Source organism: Gossypium hirsutum, chromosome D11 (genome assembly GCF_007990345.1).
Source record: "Gossypium hirsutum isolate 1008001.06 chromosome D11, Gossypium_hirsutum_v2.1, whole genome shotgun sequence".
Taxonomy (NCBI): Eukaryota; Viridiplantae; Streptophyta; class Magnoliopsida; order Malvales; family Malvaceae; genus Gossypium; species Gossypium hirsutum.
This window is the reverse complement of record NC_053447.1, coordinates 2670591-2695154: the sequence shown is the minus strand read 5'-3', so window position 1 is coordinate 2695154 and position 24564 is coordinate 2670591. Positions and strand designations below refer to the sequence as shown.

Here is a 24564-nt window from a genome sequence, read left to right as displayed (position 1 = left end):
TTGTCGTCTCGTAAAATTTGTTCAATTTTTCTTGAAGTCTGTGCTGAACTTACGTTTCTGCCCTTTTACCTTGTTGTCGCGCGTGGGAGTTATTATTTAAGTAGTGGCAGTTGCACGGGTGAAATGCCATGATAAATTGATTGATAGATGTGGTGTTGGATACAACCGAACATGTAGTAAAACGAAAAGTAATTTCTTCGTCCAGAATTCAGTGTAAGTTTTAGGTATGTGGTAGCATGCGATGTGTTTAGTTTATTTTCTTATCATATTATAGTATCGTTATAATATTTAATTTTATTGTTGTTATTATTTTTATATTAATAGTAAATAAACGTATCGTTCATTTAAATTCATTTTTAATTCATGCTAGCAAAATAAATGAGATATTAATATTTGTAATCTATTTTAGTTCAATTTGAAAAAAAAATTTAAATTGTATTCAATAATTATCAAGTCGAATTCAAATATCTTGAGCTATCAATCGAATTGAATTCGAGTTTAATAATATTTAACCCGAATGACTTGTGAATCTTATCAAGTTCTTCATATTTTTATATTATTAAATTATGTTATTGCCTTTAATTTATATCATTAACTCTAAGCTTGATTATTGAGTCAAGCTTGAGTAGTTTAATCATATTTCGAGTCGAGCTCGAACTTAAAAATAAATGTTTGATCGAGCTTGAATCGAGTATCCAACTCAAGCTTGGTAATATTTAGGCTCAGCTCGGCTCAATTACACCCTTAATTCATGCTTATATTTAAATGACTGTATTTCATATTAATATCAAAATATGTTTAATGCAAAACTTTTGTGTCATTCAACACAAAAACATTAATGTAATGTTTGGAAAGCCACGTAGTAAATAGATTTGGGTGTAATTAATTATAATTACAAAAATATGGCATATTTGGGTAACCATTGTAGCCAGTGAGTCCCACCGAATTGGATGTAATTGAAGCACTCAATTATATTTTTCAATTCTTACGGGTAAGAATGAGAGTAATTACACATGTAATCACACTCAAATTCAAAATTTTTAAAATTATTTTTATAAAAGTTATAACAAACATTTTACAAACATGAATACATACGAGTGTTTAAGATGATTATAGCAAAAATATATATTATAAATCTTAAAAATGCATGTTATAAAATAATTTGTGTGTTTTATAAAATTATAACAAAAAATTATATTATTTAAATCTGAAAATTTTTTGGAATTTATAACAAAAATTATTATAAAATAATATACATATTATAAAATTATTATAATATATTTAACAAAAAATTATTATAAAATAATATACCTATTATAAAATTATTATAATATATTTATTTATAAAAAATTATGGCCAAATATGGATATAACTTATTTATATGTCCATATTATATATTATAAAAATAATATACTTATTCATAAAAAATATTATATATATTTATCATAAATATAAATAAGTTTCTAAAGTTATAACAAAGAAGTATATTATTTATAAGAATTGTTACAAAAGTTTTAGATATAAAACAATTTTTATAAAGGTTATATATTATAAATTTTATATTATTTTTACTTAATTACTTATTAACTTAAAATAAATTATTCTCTAAATTAAGTTTATATCAATTTTTATAATTAAAGGTACAAAGTATTTAGATAGTGAGCCAAAATATTATAAGGTCGATGCTATACAAATAGAAAAAAATTTATTGCACCATATTGTAGGATATTATATTATTTAAGAGAATGATGCCAAACCCAAGCACCATAGATAGGTTGCAAACTCTTTAATTTGAGACACTCAAGGCTTCGAAATCTGATTGAGAAGTCATTTATTGTTCTAAAAAATATTTCTCATATTAACAACCATACCTTAGTAAAGCATTAAAAAAATTAGATCGTATTAGCACGTTGCATATTTCATAACTTCAATCATAAGTGGAACTAAAATGATTCATACTTTGTAAAAACTGCATGGGAAAAATAAATATCGGTAATTTTAATTAAGCAAATTCAAATTCAGATGATGATAAACTTGATTAAAGACCAATAGATGTTGAGAAAGAGCATCTGTTAAACAATAAAAAGGGAATAACCCGACAAATTTGTACTAGAACAATTAGATAAAATTACATATGATGTTTATTTTTCTAATTATTTTTATTAGTAATCATGTTATCAATTACTTTTTTAGACTAACATAAATATGATGATTTGATTTTAATTTTTGTTACTTGTTTAGAAATTATTTTATCATACTAATAATATATTGCAGTAAGTAATATATTTTTAAAAGTATAAATTATGTAATTGTGTAATTACAATTTGTATTACCAAACATGACATTGGCATTAATTTTTGTTACTTATTTAGAAATAATTTTTAGTTTTTTTTCTATAAAAGGTAAGGAAAAAACTTGAGTTTTTTTTTAGGAAAATTTGGCTGTTTTATACAAAATTGAGTTATAGAGAAAAACTTGAATTTCATCTCCCATAATTGAATAACTTAATTTCCTATAAAACCTCAATTTTTTTTATAGAAAAAAGATAAAATTAATTTTTAAAAAGTAAATGAATGACCAAAATTAAAACTTAATAAAGTTGGTTAACTAAAATGAAAACAGTTGTTAACATTAATGCTTAATTTGTAAATTTTTTTATTTTCAGTAACAAAAATGAAAACATATGAAAGTTAAGTGACCAACTATGAATTTGCCCATGTCTTTTTGACCCACGCCATGTAAGGTAACACAGTAAATTTTTGTGATTTGGTAAATCACAGTACAAAATTACCAAATCTATCACCAAACCATCAAAGTGGAAGTCGACGTTTCACCCTTTTATGTCCGATTAAGGTTTTATGTTTTTCCATCTATATCCTCTTTGTCGGCAATTAACTACTACTATAGGGATAAGATTTTATATTTTTATAAAATTTCTATCAAATACCAACCATATTACCAAATGAGAAGTTTTGATTTATGACTAGGTTTTGATGTGTGGGATCCTTAACTAACATCCATCTTATTTTGAATTAACTAACTAACATACATTTATTAGCATTTAGTGGGTCTATTTTTTTCAATTATTTAACACTTGGTTAACGTAAACACCAAACAGCCCATTTCGGGGAAAAAAATTAAACGAAAAATTACACTTTTAGGTCCACATATTTGTCAATTCTCACAGAGACAGCATAAAAATTAAAATAAACGACAACAATAATAATAGATTTATGTCACTTGTAACAAATTTAGTTTTAGTACCCACTAAAACAAAATGATTTCACGTCTTGAATTTGATTATTAATTTCCTCAATTAGGTGATGATAACATTAATAATAATGAAATGGGTAGTTGTGAAAGTTTAATACATAGTTTTAAGCTACAAATGAAAATGACATTTGAAATGCCTTGGAATAAGGAAATTTGGTACTTCATTGGGCAGCACAAATTTCTCCTTGAGTAAAACTCCTGTTTAGAGATGTTGATAATTGGGCCGGATCTAACCAAAATCTTAAGTCTATCTTAAAAAATAAATCTAAAATTTTGTCTAAATTCATCCAAATAAAATTGTTAAAATTCAAGCCCGTATTAAATTTTTATATTATTTTATACATATTTTAACCTTAATAATTAAAATTTTAAAATAATCAACCATAGAATATGGGCCAATATAAACTTGAAAACCTATCGGACCCAACCCAACTAAAAAGCCATTTCTTTCTTTTTAGCCCCTATTGGCTATTTGTTGTTTCACTGTACTGTTCTCTCCAAAACCCTACCGACTAATACCCTATGTTTTCTTTCCAAACCCTGCATTCCCTCTCAGTCTCTCTTCTCATTTGATTCGAGGGCCTTCGTCAAGCTCAAACTCGGGTCTTCCATTTTCTTCACAAGGGAATCCCTTCAAGGTAGATTTTTTGTTTTACTTCTTTTTAAGCGGCCTTTTTCTAATTGCCTGTTGGGTGGCTTTTGTTGGTGATTCTTTATTGTTTTTCATTGTTTGTTTCGAGGGATTGTTTCTTTCCTTTTACGATGACCTTGCTTGATGTAATAACAAAGGCTTCGGCTAGTACCGAGCCACATACTTCTCAAGCAGACCACCCCATAGTTCTAAACACAGATGATATTTTCTTTAACTTAAAGCCTGAAGTTGAAAACCCCAATCCCACATCGCTTGTTAATCCCCTTACTGGATGGGGAATCTCTCAAACCGATGCTAAATTCATTGACTTGAGCAAAAAGTTTTATACAAAGTTAAACAGAAACCTCAAAGACATCCATAACTTTAATAAAGAAGAGTTTATTGGAATATTGAATCCATTTCTTGAGAAAATTAAGGAGAAAGGCAGAATTTTTATTGGGGTTGATCCAAATGATACTGGGTATACTTCTGTTTTGCTTGAGAAAGTTGGGTTTTTGATTGGTAGAGATGTTTTAAGCTTGGTTTTGGAAGCTTGTATTAGTTTGGAAATTTGGGAATTGTTAGAGGTGTTGATTGTTAATGGCCTTGTTGACCATTCGTGTTATCCCAATTTGGTTGTTAATATTGCTGCCAAGAAGCAGTCGGATTTGCTTTGTCTTTGCGTTAAACATGCTCGAAATTTGGGTTCGGTTGAGTTGCTTTGCATATTGAAATATTTTCTATGTCCACCTAAAGATAGTTATGTTAGTATGGTTAATGTGAGGAAGGAGTGGGAGAGTCAAGCTTTGCTGGCTATTGAAAAGGCCAAACTCGGAAAGAAATCACGTTTAGCCAAGGAGGCTTCGATTTTGCTTATGGTTGCATACGATGGGTTTTTAGATCCTGAGCTTTGTTTGCATTATTTGTTAGCTTCGAACAATGTCGATGAGGTGATATTGTCGTCTTTGCTTGGTAAATTAGTCGGTAAAGAGTTGATGAATTTGATTCGATACTTGGGGAAATGGTTGAAAAAGTATGAGAGGTTTCCTCAAGCCATTCCATGTCCAAAGGCATCTTCTGCTTTAGGCTTAAAGGCCTGTGATTGGGTTCCCAAGGTCGAAGATGTTGTGAAATGTCTCGGGTTTGTCGTGGATGAGAACTTCTCTTCACTGATGTTGCATCCCAAGTTCTGTGAAGAACTCAAATCTATTGAGGGAGTGGTTAGTTCTCTAGCATTTGAAGCAAGATTCTGTTGTTCGATGGCAAATGTAATCGAGAAGTTGAGAGCTGAAGATATTCAGAGCTAGGAATTACGGTAATGTTGCATTGACACACTTTCCCTATCATTTGCACTGCTGTGTCTAATATATTTTTGTTAACTAGACTTGTATTCCTTTTGGATTGAATCGAAGTTATTTTTATTCTTTTTGTCTGCTCATATTTAGATATTTGAGTGCTTATGATTGCTTTGTTAGTTTCTATCTTTTGTCGAAGCTATCTATCAGCTAGTTGAAAAATGTTTATGTTGGAGTGGCATGATTCGTTTATTAGTTAGCTGTTGACACTTTAATAGAATTATTCATTATCAAAAAGAGCCCTAGAATAGTACTTTAATTCGAGACTGCAGGCAGGCATGCGCAGATACTTGCTTCGGTTCTATGATTAGGTAATCAGCTATTTGCTTTTTGTCATCATAAAATATGATCTCAATATGAAGAACCTAGATCAGGTTGTATTTTCCTAGGATCTTTCCAAGTTCTTTGCCTTAGGAAGTAAGTTGATTCTTGGATATAAATGAGCTCCACTTGAAGCATGGATCTTGTTGATCAAAACCACAAAAAGACCTTACAATTTTGGATGAGATAGGAAATATGATCGGAAAACTATGTATTGTATGAAATACAATAATACTTTGATAGATACGATGTCATGGTATGGAAAATAAATATCGGGTTTTTATTCTTAGGACCATTACAAGTTCTTCACCTTAGGAAGGAAGTTCATTGAATCTCCAAGCATTGATCTTGTTGGTAGAAATTGAGCCTGTATACAAATAGACTTGATAACTTCGGACACTATTGTAAACGCAAAATGAACACATCTTTATTAAATACAGGACTTGTTAGATGTATACTTGATATGTCCCATACACATTGGTTGTTTTTTTTTTAAAGAATCTGAAATGATGTAAAAACGATCAACCTCCACACTCAAGCAATCTATCATCTCTTGCCTTATTTTAACTTTTCTTAAAGATCAATCTCCATTCCTTAAAGAAAAGACCAGTTCTTTACTTAAGGCAACTTATATTTCTTGTTTGCATTAGCTTTCAAAAGTGTAAGAATGAGTAAACTTTTCTTTTCCAGGAAAGAATTTATACAAAACCAACAGTGTTACGTTAAGAAAGAAATTATGAGCGGTAAATATGAAATGTAAAAGCAATTGAGAACTAAGTAGTTTAAATGCTCTTTGAAAAACCAGTTTGGTGTGATTTTTAACCCATCGCTTGGCCTTTGGACAACTTGGCTTTTCTATAATCGGATCAAAAACAAAACAGGATATCAGTTATGAGAAGGGTAGAATCAGATTTTTTTTAATGATATTTAATTAATTTGGTAGAATCAGTAGTTTGATAAATTTGACCACCAATACGGATGTAAAACATTGGTGCATTTATGTAAAACTAAAAGAAAGGACCCCTTTTATTTAGAACTCGCGGAGCCGCACACTTCCAAGGTATTCTTCGTCTTGGTATTGAAAGTGTAATTTATATTATGGATTACAGACACTGATGGGCTGACTTAGATCATACAGGTTACAACATCGTGCATAATTATTTAAATTTGCCTTTGAGATTTTAAATTTTGTCAAATTTATTTATATTTGATACTTTGTTTTTTAGTTTTATTAGTAAAGTTAGAAAGTTTTTATGTATTTTTTTTCTATATTTGATTTTTCTTTAATTTTTACTATATTTTAAATTTATTTATCATCACTACAATCCTATTGGTAAAATTTTAGCACTTTACTAACAATGTGTTAAATGTTTTTCTTTAAATTATATAATACACAAAAAATATTATAAAATTGAAAAATGATTTATACTCAAGAGTATTGAATATTAAAACTTAAATCTAATTAATTTTCAAACTAGCCTTTAACTTTTTTTTTTTTTGGAAGCTCATTTTTCAAATATTTCAAATTTCATTTAAAGTTTTTCCAAATATTGGACGTGCAAAACCAACCATTGATTGAAGTTGTGTTGATACACGGTTGGAATGATGGTGGTTGGTCACGATTCACCTTGTGAGTGAGAGAGCCTTCGGTGATAATAGGTAATCGAAATTCAAGTGATTTAAAAGATTTTACTATGGGTAGAGGAAGGAAGGGGTGCTCTTGTCTTTTTTAAGACGTGAAATGCCGTTGTCATATTAGTTTCATATTTTTTAGAGTTGAATCATTTTATTAATGTTTATTTGTAGGTATGAGTTGAATGGTATTAAAAAAACAATATTTAAATATTTGCCTTTTATTTTGGTGAAACAAGCAATTCCACCCAAAAGAACATTTCAAGAATGGTAAGTTAAGAATATCACGAAACATAGCTTAACAAGAAAAGCTGTATGAACATAAACAAAACCCAAAATGAACAAAAAAAGAAAAGCATAGTTTCAATGCCTATATAAAATGATAATACCATGCATGAACTTACAATACGTAAAATATACAAATTACTCCAATTAGCAACAGTAAAAGGTAGCCACAATTATGGCAGATTCTAAAGGTAGCTGGAGTCAACGGTGGCCCAGCCATACTGTCGAGAGGGTTTTCCCCTCATGGGGAAACTGGACTCTGGATTCTGACGGAAATTATCGTCTTGATATTGATCTTCCTGGTATTAATTAATCAACCATTCTTCTTTAGTTTACCCCTTTATTTTTCAATTGAATATAAATCATATGTATAAATCTTTAAATTTAGGGTTCGCACAACACGAGGTGAAAATACGGCCAGATTCAGATGGTTCTATAAGGCTTGAAGCAGAGACGATAGTTGATGAGAGCAAATGCAAATATATCGACCAAACCATCCAACTGCCGGAGAATTCGGATATCGTAAACCTTTACGGACGATTCAGAGGCCAAGTGCTCACCATTACTGTCCCTAAGAAGGTAAACGCTGATGATCAAAGTTCGCAAGAAGATGACCACGAAGGTGAAGGTGAAGATGAAGCTGAAGCTGAAGGCGAAGATGAAGATGAAAGAGATGATATTAAAGAAAATCGGACGAAACCGGAACCCGAAAACAAGAAGAGCGACAGCGACCAAGATTGTCGTAGTTTACCGAAGGAGAATATAAAGAAACCACCGAAAGGGAAAGAAAGTGTGTTAGCGATTGTGATGAAGTGGTTTGAGCGAAACAAGGTGATTGTTGTTTCTAACGCTATATCGTTTTCGATGGGGATGTGGGTGTCGAAGCTTTGGACGTAAGCATTATATGTTTATGTTTACTTTTACGTATATGTGTTCGTGTGTTATGTAATTAACTCAGTTTCTTTAAAATATATTACGTTACACCTTTCACATTATTTAGGTTTCGTCTTGACTTTATCAAGAGCTGACACTTTGTTAAAACTAAAGTTAGTGAATATATGTATACATAACATGTGGAGTTCTCCTCGCCAAGGACAGATGTCGGGTATTCTATTCCATGGGTTCTCATCTCATTGCAACCTGCCTAAAGGGTTATTGTGTTTCCTAAGCGATCGACCATGAAAAAATTACGTCGTACATGTATCAATATTCTAAGTTAAGAGAGGAGCAGTCTCATCTATAAATACTCTTCTCTAACATTGGGGAATGCTATACGCTTTTTACTTTTTCACTTCACCAAGAACACCAAAACACCAAAACGACCGCCTTACAACCCTCGGCACACTTTCATGTGAGCCTTCACCCAAACCTCCTACCTCTTCTTCCCCTCAATACACTTGTAAAAAAGAAGTATATAAAATGTATTTAAAAATAAGGCATCATTCATCATAAATTTAACTTTTAATATTTATTACTTTTTTCACTTTGACTTGCTGTCTTTAAATTTTAGTTAAATTATTTTTGTCCGGATTGAAAAGTTGATTGGGCTATTAAAATTATTTCAAAGTCATAAAAATTATAAAAAAATATTTGTACTTTAGAAAAATGGTTTAAAAATTCAATTTTTTATTTTTTAAAAATTATCCACTTGAAGCGCATATTGTCATGTATACTACCATGTTAGTGCTATTAAAATTTTAATAATTTAGTAAAATTTTCTATTCTAAAAGAAAATCAATTTGAGACATTTTAAAAGTTAAGAACCAAAATGATAAAAAAAACCATTAAGAATTAAATTTATCATGTACCCAAAAATAATACCATAATTTGACCTCACTCACACACAAAAAAAATCGATTCAACCATTAACCAAACTTGAAATTATTATTATTAAAATGGTAGCTTAATAAGTTATATAATTTAAAAATAAATTATAGAATTCGTGACACCAGCAGCCAACAATAAGACACTTATTTACTTTTTGTTCATAAAAAACTGTGCAGTTTAAATTAGTAAAAACAAAACAGCTGTATCTCCATTTTTATAAAACCTTTAAAAAATCGCAACACCTTTCAAAAAATTTAACAAAAACTATATCTATATACTTATAAACACGTGGCACACACCCACATGTTTCTCTTTTTTTCTTTTTTTCTTTTTTGCATTCTATAGAAAAAGTTAAATTTTAATTTTGGTCCTTTTAATATATCTAAATTTAAAAATTAATCTATATACTTTAAATTTTAACATAATTGGTACCTATAGTTTTTAGTGTTATTAATTAGTCCACTTGATACCTTTTTTGAGATTTGTCTTCTGTTTTTTTTATGTTATAAGATAATGAAATTTGACCCTTATATAATGCTAAAACTTTAGATTTAATTTGTATACTTTAATTTTTTATTTGATCTTTTACTTTTATAATTTGATTTAATATTATTTTTATTGTTACTTAACTACCAAGTGATTCAATATTACTTAACTTCAGAGTTTTCATGGTGGTGACTACTGCACTTGAATTTTTAAATTAAAAAAAGTAGAGAGACTAATTTCTTAAATAAAAGTAGGGGACTAAATTTTAAATATACGAAGTGGATAAACACTTAAAAAATATTTTAACATTTAAATTTTTACTCTATAATTTAATAAAACAAGTAAACAATCCAGCGCGAAGCATAGAAACCATACTAATTTAATTTCATTAATAACTATTATTCGATAATTATCTAATTTCAAAAAAAAAGTAATGCTCTCAATAAATTCTTAACTATAATACAAATATTTATGTATTAAATAAATTTAATGAGGAAGAGATTCAAGCATAAAATTAGAGTATTTTTATACATTCTAATATTTTTTTTATGATTAATATTTTAATAATACAATTGTTGAATTTATTAAGATATTTGTACTTATTATACATGTAAAATTTTTAATCGATCCGATATCTCTATTATATCACTTTAAAATATTATTCATATTAATATATATATTTAATAAGTGAAATTATTTAATATAAAATAAATAATTAAATTTTCTTTAATTTACTTCAAACTTGACATGCATAATATATGTGAATGAAACATTAAATGTGATGGTTAAATTATTAAAATATTAATGGTATAAAATATTAAAATATGTAAAAAATACTTGTAGGTGGATCCCCTCTCAAATTTAATTATCAAATAATCTTCAATTATACCATAACAATATCTAACCCAAAGTATTGTCTAGCAACCCAATCATGCCAAATGCAACAACCACTTGGTAGTGAATATCTAGATTCACTTTCTTTTACAAGGTATCGTCATATACAATTAAAGAAGTATCACTATATATGATGCATTAAAATGTATAAAATACAAAAACCTTTTATTTATATGAAAACATTAAAACATAATCAAATTCGAAGGTGCATAATATTGAGAGGCTGCTGGCCATGTTTGAGCTATCACCAATCAAACATCAAGTGGCTGGCCCTAGCTCACTGCGCCAAATAATCGAACACCTGGTGTCTAGTAGACTAGATGATAACCAGCATCCACCACCAAGTCATGCCCGGTAATAAGCTCAGAATCCTGGGACGCAAGAAACAGCACGGCATCAGCAACATGCTTCGTTTTCAGCACCACCCCTTTCAACCGAGTGTAGGGTTCATAGGTCTGCTCCACTTCCTCCACCTCCTTCCCGAGGTACCGACAGAGTAACGGGGTTCCCACAGCAGACGGAGACACACTGCTTACCCTAATCCCATGCACCCCAAGCTGTTTGCTTGCCGATCTCATCAACCCAAGCACTGCATGCTTTGTAATGAAATAGTCGGTGTTCATTTCACCAGCGGTGCTAGATGCGACGCTCGCCGTACAAACGATACTTCCTCTCACATTCAGTTCCACCATGGCTCGTGCAGCGTGTTTCACGCAAGCAGCCATGCCACGGACATTTATGTTGAAGAGGCGGTCAAACTGTGCTAAGTCCAGTTCAAGGACGGTTTGAGTGGAGCTGCTAAATATCCCAGCGTTACCGAACATGATATCAAGCCGCCCATAGTTTTGGACCGTCGATTGAACTAAGTTCTTTACTTGCTCTTCATCGGTAACATCGCAGTGCATGAATGAGCACTTATGGGAACCGATCGATTCGACTACCTTTTGGCCTAATTCATCTTGGATGTCAGCAATCACGATCATTTGAGCACCATGGGCAGCGAAATGATGAGCGGCGGCTTCTCCAATGCCGCTAGCTCCACCGGTGATTATGGCTATTTTACCTTCTAGCTTGTTGGACATTGTAGAGTTAGCCGATTTTGCCACTCAGAGTAAATGGACAATGATGATAAGCAAAGAACCATTTGATGCATAAAAAGCTGTGGGCCGGAACCACGAGCGACAGATATTTTCCAATATTTCTTTCTGACCATTCTAACGCGCATCAGTTGGCCGTGGAGCATTAACCCATGCCGCACACTTGTAGGGTCTTGATGAAGAGTCTGGCATGGGCCGTACAAACGTGTCCAAGTTTTCTTTGGCACAACGATGCATGTCTCCATCGGCTGTTCGGTCTCTCAGCTTTTCTAATTTGGATTATGTGAAATATATGGGATCTTTTATTAAATTATAGATCAATTTTAAACATAAATAATAATATTATTAAATGATATATATGAGTTTTAATGATTATGTTTAAATAAAATTAGTAGCATATATTTATAATTTTTTACTATTTTATTTTATTTAATAATTACGTGTAATGTTAAATTTTTTTTTTGTAAGATGAAATTTCATTCATTGAAAATCAAATATGAAGGTGGGCTAAAACCCAAAGATATACAAATAAAAACTCAAGGCTTGACCCACACACGGCTACCTAAAAATCCTAGTGACCTAAACAACACCACTATCACAAAGGAGGAGGACAGAGAGGACCAAGGTCCAGCAAAGATTTACTTCATGAATCGTATCTCAACAATGTTTTCTGTATTCCCTCATTTCAATATTTACCCCATGAATCATATTATAAAAAGCTTAATACATAATTTAATATTTGAGTTTGGTATTTAAGTTTTTTTCGTTTAATGTGAAATTTATATTTAACAAAATTTATAAATTTTGATATTTAAAGGTAACAATGTTAATTTTTAAGTGTTTAGATTCAAGTTTTAGAACTGATTTAATTAAAATTCATAATTAACTGATATTATTAGTAATGAATTTCATCCAATCAACTCTAAAACCTTAATTAAATCACATTCATTTGACTACTTTTTGACAAATTAAATGTAAAATTAAACAAAGTCACAATTATACTAATTTTTTTCTATTAACAAAATAATAAAAAATTCAAATACAATAATATTAGCAATTAACTTTTATTAAATTGACCCTAAACTAAAATTAAGAACTAAAAAATTAACATTGTTACCTTTGAATACTAAAATATATTACTTTTGTCAAATACTAAATTCGATAATAAAAAAAAGACATAAGAATCATGTTACCACAGTAAGATAATTTGTCAAACTTAGATTATTAGATAAATGAGAAATAATTTATGTAATGTAGACATGTTCATGAGTCGAGCTACTCATCTAAGCTTGAAGACCTGTCCAAAATTTGGAAAGGTTTGAGTAAAAATATTAGGCCTGAAAAATAAGCTTGGGTAAAAAAATTAGGCTCATTTAAAATATGGATCGGGCTTGAGTTTTAACATTTAAGGCCCGACCTAGCCCGTTTTAAAGTTTATAATATTTTATATTATGTTATTTTTATATATTATGTCATTCATAACTCATTAAAAAAATAAACCTATACTAAATTTATAATATTACTCTAATGTAAACATTAAAATAATATTAAGATGACTATATTTATTATTAAATATTAAATTAAAATAATATAAATACTTTTTAAAAAATTAAAAATAACATGAGCGGGTTTGGACAAAATTTTAGACCTATATATCAGGGTGGACCAAGCTTGGACAAGTATAAAGTATGTTGATATCATACTTCGACTTGATTCAACTCGACCTATGAACACCTCTAATGTTGTCACGGAAATTTATTAAACTTCTCACTATTTTTTTTTGAATAAACTTCTCACTAGTTATTAAAGCCAAAATCGATCCTAAAATGGATCCATTTCTTGAAAGGAAATTAAAATAACCTAAAATGGGTCCATTTTTTAAAAGGAAATTAAAATAATTTATTGTAAAATAAAAGGATTATAATTAAAATAAGGAAAAGAAAAAAGATATATGCAGGATTTCTATAATTTTTTGATAGCAAATAAAAATTCATTAAGCTAATAAATAAGGATTACAAATTATATGAAAATCATAAGATGACAGTCCCGTAAGTTCACGGACTGTCGTGATCAGCACTTGGATTTTTTTGTTTTTAATTAAGTTTAAAAGTTATATTTAAGATTTTTGCGACTATATGATTTTAGGATATAAGATTTTAGGGTTGGATTTTAAAGTTATAAAATTTTATAAAAAGATTGAATTAATTTTTAAATAACTTAAATTAAAAATAATAATAATTGGCTCACGTTTGTCCTTGAGCTAAGTCTCATCCCAAATTATAACCGATCGGGGCAAAGGATAATCAAAGCTTAGATAAATTAAGAACAAACTGATTTCCAGACAAGTATGATGAAAAGACATGTTCCAAATTCTAGTGCCAAGTCCACAACATTATCCAGTAAACTACGACTACAGCTACTTATCTCTTCAAGCAAATCACTGCCATTCATATATAATATGAGCAGTCAATTGCTATGGTTCGATACTGGCGACCTGTATAGTCACTTTTCAACATGATATTTCGAACCATCTATGCAAAAATAAAACAAGTTCAAACCAACACAAAAATGGCCTAGCCTTATTTGAGGTGGGACGCAGCTCACTGACACAAAATAATTAAGGACCTGGTGGTCTACTTGACAAGAAAACCAGCATCCACCACCAAGTCATGTCCGGTAATAAGTTCGGAGTCCTGTGACGCAAGAAACACCACAGCATCAGCAACATGCTTCGCTTTCAGCACCACCCCTTTCAACCGTGCGTAGGGCTCAAACAACTGCTCCACCTCCGCCTCCGTCCCCAGGTAATGATAGAGTAATGGGGTTCCCACAATGAACGGCGACACACTGTTCACCCTAATCCCATGCTCTCCAAGTTGTTTGCTTGCCGATCTCATCAATCCAATCACCGCATGCTTCGACATGTTATAATCAGTGTCCCTTTCACTACCGCAGCTAGCAGTCGTGCTCGCCGTACAAATGATGCTTCCTCTCACGTTCAGTTCCACCATGGCTCGTGCGGCGTGTTTCACACAAGCAGCCATGCCGCGGACATTGACGGTGAAAAGGCGGTCAAACGCTGCGAAGTCTAGTTCAAGGACGGTTTGAATTGAGTTGCTAACTGTCCCAGCGTTACTAAACATGATGTCGAGGCTCCCGTAGTTTTGAACCGTCGATTGGACTAAATTTTTTACTTGTTCTTCATCGGTAACATCACGGTGCATGTATGAACACTTATTTGAACCGATGGCTTCGACTACTTTTTGGCCTAATTCATCTTGGATATCAGCGATCACGATCATACGGGCACCATGGACGGCGAAATGATGGACGGTGGCTTCTCCGATGCCGCTTGCTCCGCCGGTGATTATGGCTACCTTGCCTTCTAGCTTGTTGGACATTGTAGAGCGTTGATGTTGATATTCGGTGACGCTATCAAGCAGACAATAATTATAAGCAAAGCTGAAAGCACCGTTAGATGCATCAAAACACCAAAGAAAATGTTAAAGAAAAACCTTACGCTATCATTTTCATGTTTTTATTTAATTAAAATACTAACAGCGTGTTTGGTTGGTTGTAATAACCAACTGAATCAGGCGTTAGCCATTGTCCTTATTTATTCATTTGGTATTCAGTCAATGGAATACCATTCAGACCTCATTCGTTGATTTCAACTTAACTGATATTCAATGATGTGATTTTTTTTAATTGGTATAATTTTATATTTAGTCTTCAATATTTATACATTTTATCAATTAGATCCTCAAATACATATACTAAATATAATTATAATTATATTTAAACACATATAATTAAATCATGATAAACATATATGTAAATTTGTGATTTTTATAAACTTCATTTATGATGCTACTAATAACATCCTCAACAGAGGAATCTAATTTTTCCTATGAAACCTAACAAATAATTAACAAATAAGAAAAAAGTTTCCCATAAGCCTTTTATATATCATCATCTTTTGCATTCTTGTCAATTTAAAGAATTGTGTAATAATATGTACTTATCTCTAAGCATAAAATTTATTGAAAATTTTATCTTCACCTAATTTGTATGCAATTTATTAAAAAAAAGATGTAAATTGTTTGGATTTTTAAATTTTCTAACTTGAGTTTTAGATTTTCTTTTATTTTTTAGATACATATTTTTATAATTTATAATTTCCTTTATAATTTAAAATATATATAAATTTTATATATTTTCTCTTAAATTTTTAAACATTTTTATAAAAATAGATCGTCACATTATCAGTGCCATGTGTCCTATATTTAACTCTGTTACAAAAAAATATATATCAAAATCTTTGATGGAATGAAAATTTAGGTTCGAATTTGGGATAATGTGTCAAGTTGGGGGACTAAATGCATATTTGAACCTTACAGTTATAATTAAATACAAATACATCATTATTATATATAAAAATAGATATAAATAATATTATATTTCGTACTTTTTCATAATATATAATTTATATTTAGTTATATGTATTTGAGGATCTAATTGATAGAGTTTGTAAGTATGAAGGATTAAATTTCTTAAATTATTTAAAATTATGATCAAATTGATAAAATATACAAATATTAAAAACTAAATATATTATTGTAGCCGTTAAAAAAAAGTCACATCATCACTTCTCCATTCTATTAAATACTTAATTGAGTGAAATTGTTAAACTATCCCAGTGTTATTGAACATGATATCGAGCTGCCTATAATGCATGTATGAACACCAATGTGAACCGATGGATTCGACTACTTCTTGGCCTAATGATCTTGGATGTCGGCGATCACGATCAATGGGCACCGTGGACGGCAAAATGATGGGAGGTAGCTTCTCCGGTGCGGCTTGCTCCACTGGTGATTATGGCTACTTAGCCTTGTAGCTTGTTTTGACATTGTAGATGCGGAAAATAATGATAAGCAATGAAGCACAAGAAAACACCAAAGAAAAATGTCGAATAGAAAAAAAAAACACCTTATCCTATAATTTTCAATGGGTTACTGGATGAAAATAAAAAAAAGAACAATGATTGAAGAATTTTTTAAAACAATTTATTTTTAATGAAGTTATATAAAATGGAAGGTTAGGTGATGATAACTAGTTTATTTTAAAAGAATATCAATATTTTTAATTGTATTATTGTATTATATTTATGATATTTATTAAGTATTTTATTGAGTTGTCATCTTGAATCGGGTTACAAATTTAATTAAGAAATTACGAAAATATCTTTTTATAAGTAAAAGTTATACTATTTACGGATATTTTAGATTTTTTTTTTACAAAAACCACTTAGAAATATGACATATAGTAAGATTTGAACTTACACCAATTGGATTAGTAAAATCTTAAATTCACTACTCAACCAAAGCTTTATTTTAAAGTATTTTTGTTATATTTTATTTTAATATGCACAAGTTATTATCTTTATTAGTTGTATAATGTTGTTAATTAAGTTGGTTTTACAAGTCAACTCGACATTAACCCATAATTATTAACAAAACCATGATAAATAATTGTAATGCATTTAGTATGGTTTATCTTATGTATTTATGTGTTTAAATTTCGTTTTACTCACAATTTAATCTATTTTTTTATTTTAATGACGTACATATTTCATGTGTTAATATGATTAATTACTTTCAAACTATACGTTTTATTATTTATTGTATGTTATTTTTAAACACACATTTGTATCTAAATCTATGATTTCCACATGCATACACATGCGATAAGATTTCTAGTATTATATATTTGATTTGGTTTTATTTTATTTTTTCACTTTCGTGGCTAGTCAAAGTTTTTTGTGAGAGTATAGGTAAGTATTGGGTACACAACCTTAAAAAATTGACATGTTTTTTTTAAATATATATTTTTAATATTTGATTATACCATTATAAGACACTTGCTAATCCTTAACCTTGTGAAATCTAAAAACTCTATCAATAATGTATCAACTACTTTTCCGGAAAAATATGTAATTGTCATATTGTCACTACTTTTTGTTGTTAAGTTGAATATATCTTAGTATGTGCTTGATATATTGAAAAAGAGTTAAATGTACCATACATCCTTAAATTATAATTTTTATTTTAAATTTATTCTTAAATTTTATAATATTCTAATTACATCTTTAAATTATCAAGGTTATATCAATAAGGTTTTTCCATTACTAAAATAGTTAATTTAATTGTTAAATAAGATGTCAAATCTTATATGGCATAGTTTAAAATAAAAAGTTTTAAAAAAATGACTATTGTAAAAATGGATATTGTAAAAATCTTAATTTTGAGATTTTCAATTTTTTTACAAAAGCTTTATTGCTCACTCTTTCTTTTTTTAGTTTTACTTTATTTTTAGTTTTTATTTTTAAAGGTTATGCAACAACATTATATATTTTTTTATTTTCATTTTAAATAATGCTACATAAGATTAGATATATGGTTTAACAGTTAAATTAACGGTTTTAATAATTAAAGGACCTGATTGACATAACATCGATAGTTTAATAATGTAATTAGAATATTTTGAAGTTTGAGGGCCAATTTAAAATGAGGGTCATAGTTTTGAGATGTTTGGTGCAATTAACTCATTAAAAAATATATATCTATGCTTTTCTGGGTAAATTGTATCATACATCTTTAAAGTATAGCTTCCATTCTTATTTGATCTCAAAATTTAAAACGTTGTAATTAGGTCCATAAACCATTGATATCATATCAACCTATTCCTTTTTAACTAAAAAGGGTTGAAAAACATTAGGGTGCTGAAGGGTGAAACCCGCCATCTACAACCAGATTATGGCCAGTGATAAATAGAGACTCCTCGCTAGCAAGGAACAAAACAGCATCAGCCACATGCTTCACCTTCAATACTCCATTATTTTTCAACCAATACATCCTAGCGAAGCTTGTCTCTACGTCCTCCGCCCCCATCCCGAAAGCTTCGCAAAGCAAAGGCGTTGCCACTGGCCCTGGCGACACACAGTTCACACGTATCCCATGTGGACCTAATTGAGTACTTGCACACCTCATCAAAGCCAACACCGCGTTTTTCGACATCACGTAATCCGTATGCCTATCGCTCCCTACGCTTGCAGCTATACTAGCGGTGCATATGATGCTTCCTTTGGTATTTGCCTTCACCATAGCACGCCCTGCGTGCTTGATACCGGCAGCAACCCCGCCTACGTTGATAGCGAAGAGCCTTTCGTACAATAATAAGTCGAAATCGAGGATTGTTTGCAAAGATTTACTCATAATTCCCGCATTGCAGAACATGATGTCTAAGCGACCGAACAATTGAATCGTGGATTGAACCAGCAATTCGACGTCTTGCTCCTTTGTTATGTCGCAGTGGACGTAGGTACAGGTGCAACGGAATCGAATCGATGCAGCAAGTTCCTCGCCCTTCTCGTCTTGGATGTCCGCAACCACGATGGCTCGTGCGCCATGATCGACAAAGAGGTGCACGGTGGCCTCACCGATTCCACTGGCACCACCGGTGATTATGGCTACCTTGCCCTCAAGCTTTTTGTTGCACGCTTTGGGATCTACCATTTTTGGCTCAAAGTATAGCCAGCAGATTATAACCTATCTTATATACTATGAAGCATGAAAAGAAAATGTTCATCATATAAAGTATCAAACGCTGACACGTGAGTGGCAAATTTAACAAAGATTCTCGATATGGTTTGTGTCCTATAGCAAAGTGTTAGATATTACGCAATTCCTTACGTCAGCTGAATGCAACTCAAATGCTTCTTTATTTTCATTTATTTGAATTTTAATTATTTGTGTAAATTTTAACCTTAAAAATAATATTATTGGGAGTAACAATCATAAATAATATAATATTAAATAATAAATTTATGTGCTTTATTTTGATAAACTTTTGGACACAATGCTATTTATTTTAATGTTTATTGTCTAATTTCTGTGTAGATTCTAATAATTTGACAGCTTTTTAAATTTCAAGATTTTTTATTTTAAAATTTATTTTTATTATTTTTATTTAAATTATTATTTGTAAAGACATTTATTAAAATTTTAATTAGAATTAAATTTTATCCCATTATATTACAAATTTTATATTCTATTTTTAAACATAAAATTTGTTTTTCATGATTTCATAAATAAACCTCAAAAATCAACTATAAAACAAACAATTAAGGATATTTTGTTTAATAATGAAGTAACAAATTGTGATTCAGTGGAGGTGCATTAACTTAAATATAAGTATGCCTTGTTTGCATCTTAAAATCATGTCTAAAAACTTCGTGTTTAGGATCTGATGTTTCAACTAAACCAGACCGGTCAATTGAACCTATTAAACCGAGAATCGGCCGAGGTATCAATTCAAAAAATGGCTTTGAACCGAATGGACCATGAACACTAGTTCAAGATTGAACCAATTTTTTTTATTATTTTAAAATTTTTAATCGAACCAATGGCCTTATCAATTCAACCACCAGTCTAGTTCTAAAAACATAGGTGCTGCCGTTGCTATATGAAATATTGGCTAAAGCAACTGATAATGTGTTCGAGAGTGAAAAACCATTCAAGCTGATAAAAGCTGCAAGACCATCATGCACATGCATGCATTGCTGTGACAATGATATACAGGCCCCAAAGAGTGGGGTAACAAAATCGCATGAACACAAAGGAAAATTTGAAGACTAGCCATGTTTACTCAATATTTGTTCTCTATGTCCGTTTTAACAGTAATCCGAGTGAGAGTCGTAAAAATCACTAGGGCAAGGTGACATGACCTCTTGTTCAAGCAACTGAACTACCTGGCTCATTGTTGGTCGTTCGTCTGGATTTGCATCGGTACATTTTGCTGCTACTTCAAGAATTGCTTCTAAAGTTTCCATGTCAGTGTCATTACACCTTCGATCAACTATGTATTCTAATCGGTTCTCTCTCAATAGTGTGTTCATCTGCACGTGTTGGAGCAAAAACACAAATTATGGTACTAACTCAAACAGTTAATCCTCCATCCTAATAGCGGAAAAGGTTTGAGGAGCTTACCCAACCAACAACATTCAAGCCCCTCTTCACAAAAGTTGGATCGGTTGGCCTTTTTCCGGTTAAAAGCTCCAACAAGAGAACTCCAAAGCTATAGATGTCAGACTTTTCAGTGGCTCGACCGCTTTGCAGATATTCTGTCCCATAATAACAACACCTTAATGACTGCAATGTTTGCCAGATGTGCTACTCGAATCTCTCAAACTAAGACTTGAAACAACAAAATGTAGGGGCAACTGAAACATTCTAGACAAGAGTTTACGGCGAGATGTACCTGGAGCCAAATAGCCGAAAGTGCCAGCAACGACAGTAGTGACGTGGGTCTCCTCATCCACCAAAAGTTTGGCAAGACCGAAGTCGGATACATGAGGCTCCAAGTTTTCATCGAGAAGAATATTGCTGGATTTTATGTCTAGATGAACTATCTTCGGACAACAATCATGGTGCAAGTATGCAATACCTCGGGCAGAACCAAGGGCTATTTTTAATCGAGCACACCAATTCAATGGCCTGACATCTTCTTTGCTTTCTGAAAATGTAAATAACATACAAAAGCACACAATTGAAACCGAGAATTTCGTTGTCTTGTTAATGAATGCATAAGATATCATAGATAAAACTTACCATGAAGAAAGTTGTCCAAGCTGCCCATAGCAAGATAATCATAGATAAGCAGTTTTGATGCCGGCAACCTGCAGTAACCTCGTAGGTTGACTAAATTAATGTGTTTGATGCTGCCCAAGATCTCTAACTCTCTCTCGAAGGCTTGATCAGATCCTTCATGGTTCCGATCTATTCTTTTAACAGCAAATGTTCCACAATCATTCATGACCATTCGATATACAGTTCCAAATCCACCCGACCCCACAACATCTTCTTCATCAAGGGACTCCAGCTTTTCTATAATCTCGCATGATGGATACGGCAAATCCCCATGAAAAGTGATAAGTTTTTTGCCTACAAAAGTGAGAAAACTTTTAGGAGCCAAGTAGGGTTGATCATTCAGAGCTGGGGCAGAAGCTGGGAACAATAGGACATTGTATAGAAAAGCCAGAGTTTAGCTTACTCGAATCTTCGTGGACTTGTTTTTTGACTTCTGTGTATCTCTTAGCAGCCCTTTCCTTCTTCGATAGAAGACATATCCAAAGAAATGCAAGGAGCACAACAAGCATGACAGCCATTGTTGACATTGCACCGATCAGCACACCTTTTATGTAATGAGATGATCGCTTTGTTTGGCCTGAAAGAATCGGAAACAATAATCCCCATATCATTACATGATTAAAGTTTCGAAGAAATATAGTAATTATAGTCTGATTTATCCATAAAACTTGCCAGCTGCTTCATCACTTTCAGCATGAGGTAGAACTGCTGGGAATCCGAGTGAAGTCCGACATGGCCATTGAACTTGTTGTCCACATAAATCCAAATTGCCGATAAACCTGAACATAAGGTCGGTGGGAACATGTCCATGTCAAACAGAAACCCATATCCAACCCTCACACCAAATCAAAGTGATACTCAACAGCTTTATCGTAAATATATTATCAAAATGCTTAAAACAATTTCTTTACTGTATGCTTACGAAAAGGCAAATAAAAACCTTTCAATATATAACATTCGAAGAAATATAAAGCTTGAGCATTGCAGCTTATCATTAATAAGTTGATCCACATAACGAGAAGGGTACTCACGACTTGTTCCCAAAAGTGTTAAGTACTCCGATATCTGGGATTTCACCGGAGAAAAAGTTGGTGGACAAATTACTGCATCAAAAGTTTAAGAAACCTCATTTTTGCTTCTTAGTTTTCAATTAAACAGCTTAAATTATTTAGCAAAAGCAATAAGTTCTTGTGAACTTACAGGTAACGCAATCTTGTAAGACGGCCTATAGACAAAGGTATAGAACCCTTAAGCAAATTGCTCGATAAATCCCTACAAATAGCAAATTATCAACAAAACAGACCCTTCGATTCACATTTATGCCTTGTGACTAAAGTAACATGGTAGCATATTCAAGGATCTTACAGTACAGTGAGAAGAGAAAGGCTTCCAATATTTGATGGTATGCCTCCTTCAAGATAATTAGCTCTCAAGTAACTGTGCATACAGCGAATCAAAACGTGTAAATAAAGAGCTCTGAAATGAAAGAATAAATAAGAGAACTCATATTTTTGCTTACAGAGCTCTCAAATGAGTACAATTTGAAATTTCATTAGGAATTAGTCCATGTAAATTGTTTTGGTGCAGTGCCCTGTATTAACCAACATAAAGAATGTTAAAAACAAGAACCCAGAACCAGCCCAAAGGGAGCTAAACCCCAAATTTTCATGCATTAATCTTCTGGGTATTGAAGAAAATGAGGATTGAACTCACAATCTTTGCAATCTGTTGAGTTTGCCAATGCTGGGAGAGATTGACCCTCCTAATTGCATGTAGGGTAGGTTGCTGTAAAAGCAAATATCAATACTAAAAGAGCCAAAGCAGTAAAATGATCAAAAGAAACAAAAGGAGGTGTGGTTTACAATTACATTGATCGAACTCTTTGAAGATTGGGAAAACATGAAATGCCAGTCCAATTACAGGGTGATTCATCAGTAGCAAGCCAGTTTCCAAGAAAGTTTTTACTGTCATTCAGTGTGCTTTTGATCTCCAGCAATGTTAAACCTTAAAAATAAATAAATAAAATCAGATCAAAGAAACCAAAAAGGTTAAACTCCAAAATAAAGACCCAGGATTAAAATCTACTGGAATAGGAAGGTTTCTTAGCAAAAAAACATCATCAAGCTGAAAAAAAAACAGTGAAACAGTGATGGGTTTTTAGCTGTTACCGTCGTCAGTGAGAGCAAAAGAACCAGAGTTCCAAAGGGTAACAGCAAAAATCACAGAGGAAAACCACACAAACACACTCATTTTCCACCTCAACTTCCACAACAAGTTTCTGGGAAGTTCCAGCAAAGAAAGGGGGGTGGGGGGGGGGAGAAAGAAAGTTGTGTGGGAAATGAAGTGATGATGATAGTGAATAATTATTTTGAAGCACGAGAGAGAAGCAAAGAGGAAAAGCGAGAGAGCTTTTTTCAGAATATTTTATGAACACAATGGAGGATACTCCCTTTTTTTGAAAATTTCATTGAAAGTTGTGCTGCTGTGTGTAGCCGTTGTCGTACCAATTAAAATTCAATTTCAAAGGTAAAAAAAATCCACTGAAAAAAATAATTTTATCAGGAGATTAAATCCATAGATTTTCTTCTCTTTTTTTTTTTCTGTTCAATCGATTGCATGGTCAATTAAGCTAAAATCAATTTCGATATTTTTTATATTTGATATTTAAAGAATAATTTATTGATAAATAATACCGAAATTTTATGTATAATATACTAATAATATAATCAACATATTATGAGTGAATTAGATTATATCAAATATATAAATTAGCTTTATATTAATTTACATGTTAGATTATATCATGTTATTCATTAAATGCCATTAGTATGTTTTTAAGATTTTGTCTTCTTCTGTTTAGTAATTATAAGAGAAGGTTAAAGTTTTAATAGCAACGTGACTAGCATAACTCAAATACAGGTTACTCAGTGAACACTTTAACCATCATGTCAATAAAATTAACATATCATTAAAATCTATGGCATCATAAAGCAAAAAGAATGGATCAAAACACAACGTTTAAGATAGAGTAATAATGTGAGTAATATTGTTGC

The 24564-nt window shown here is 31.3% G+C and overlaps 6 protein-coding genes across 6 annotated transcripts; 2 read left to right on the top strand and 4 right to left on the bottom strand.

Moving 5' to 3' along the window:
* Positions 1–3741: 3741 nt before the first annotated feature.
* Positions 3742–5383, top strand: LOC121223620 (uncharacterized). The gene has a single exon (XM_041105491.1). It carries the CDS (start codon positions 4036–4038, stop codon positions 5209–5211), a length of 1176 nt encoding a protein of 391 aa, XP_040961425.1. The 5' UTR covers positions 3742–4035; the 3' UTR covers positions 5212–5383.
* A 2081-nt stretch (positions 5384–7464) lies between these two features.
* Positions 7465–8492, top strand: LOC107912148 (uncharacterized). Its single transcript, XM_016840218.2, has 2 exons — positions 7465–7799; positions 7886–8492. The coding sequence occupies exons 1-2, from the start codon at positions 7673–7675 to the stop codon at positions 8392–8394; spliced, it is 636 nt and encodes a 211-aa protein (XP_016695707.1). The 5' UTR covers positions 7465–7672; the 3' UTR covers positions 8395–8492.
* Positions 8493–10850: 2358 nt separating this feature from the next.
* LOC107912149 ((+)-cis,trans-nepetalactol synthase NEPS2) lies at positions 10851–12077 on the bottom strand. The gene has a single exon (XM_016840219.2). It carries the CDS (start codon positions 11784–11786, stop codon positions 11013–11015), a length of 774 nt encoding a protein of 257 aa, XP_016695708.1. The 5' UTR covers positions 11787–12077; the 3' UTR covers positions 10851–11012.
* Positions 12078–14101: 2024 nt separating this feature from the next.
* Positions 14102–15453, bottom strand: LOC121223619 ((+)-cis,trans-nepetalactol synthase NEPS2). Its single transcript, XM_041105490.1, has one exon. It carries the CDS (start codon positions 15200–15202, stop codon positions 14435–14437), a length of 768 nt encoding a protein of 255 aa, XP_040961424.1. The 5' UTR covers positions 15203–15453; the 3' UTR covers positions 14102–14434.
* Positions 15454–18411: 2958 nt separating this feature from the next.
* On the bottom strand, positions 18412–19539 carry LOC107912151 ((-)-isopiperitenol/(-)-carveol dehydrogenase, mitochondrial). The gene has a single exon (XM_016840221.2). It carries the CDS (start codon positions 19376–19378, stop codon positions 18578–18580), a length of 801 nt encoding a protein of 266 aa, XP_016695710.1. The 5' UTR covers positions 19379–19539; the 3' UTR covers positions 18412–18577.
* An 845-nt stretch (positions 19540–20384) lies between these two features.
* Positions 20385–24005, bottom strand: LOC121223618 (LRR receptor-like serine/threonine-protein kinase FEI 2). The gene is made up of 13 exons (XM_041105489.1): positions 23680–24005; positions 23380–23515; positions 23225–23296; positions 23031–23102; positions 22877–22948; positions 22712–22783; positions 22543–22614; positions 22184–22290; positions 21915–22088; positions 21473–21805; positions 21123–21377; positions 20852–20985; positions 20385–20760 (listed from the first exon to the last, which is right to left on the bottom strand). Exons 1-13 carry the CDS (start codon positions 23759–23761, stop codon positions 20536–20538), a joined length of 1806 nt encoding a protein of 601 aa, XP_040961423.1. The 5' UTR covers positions 23762–24005; the 3' UTR covers positions 20385–20535.
* Positions 24006–24564: the final 559 nt, after the last annotated feature.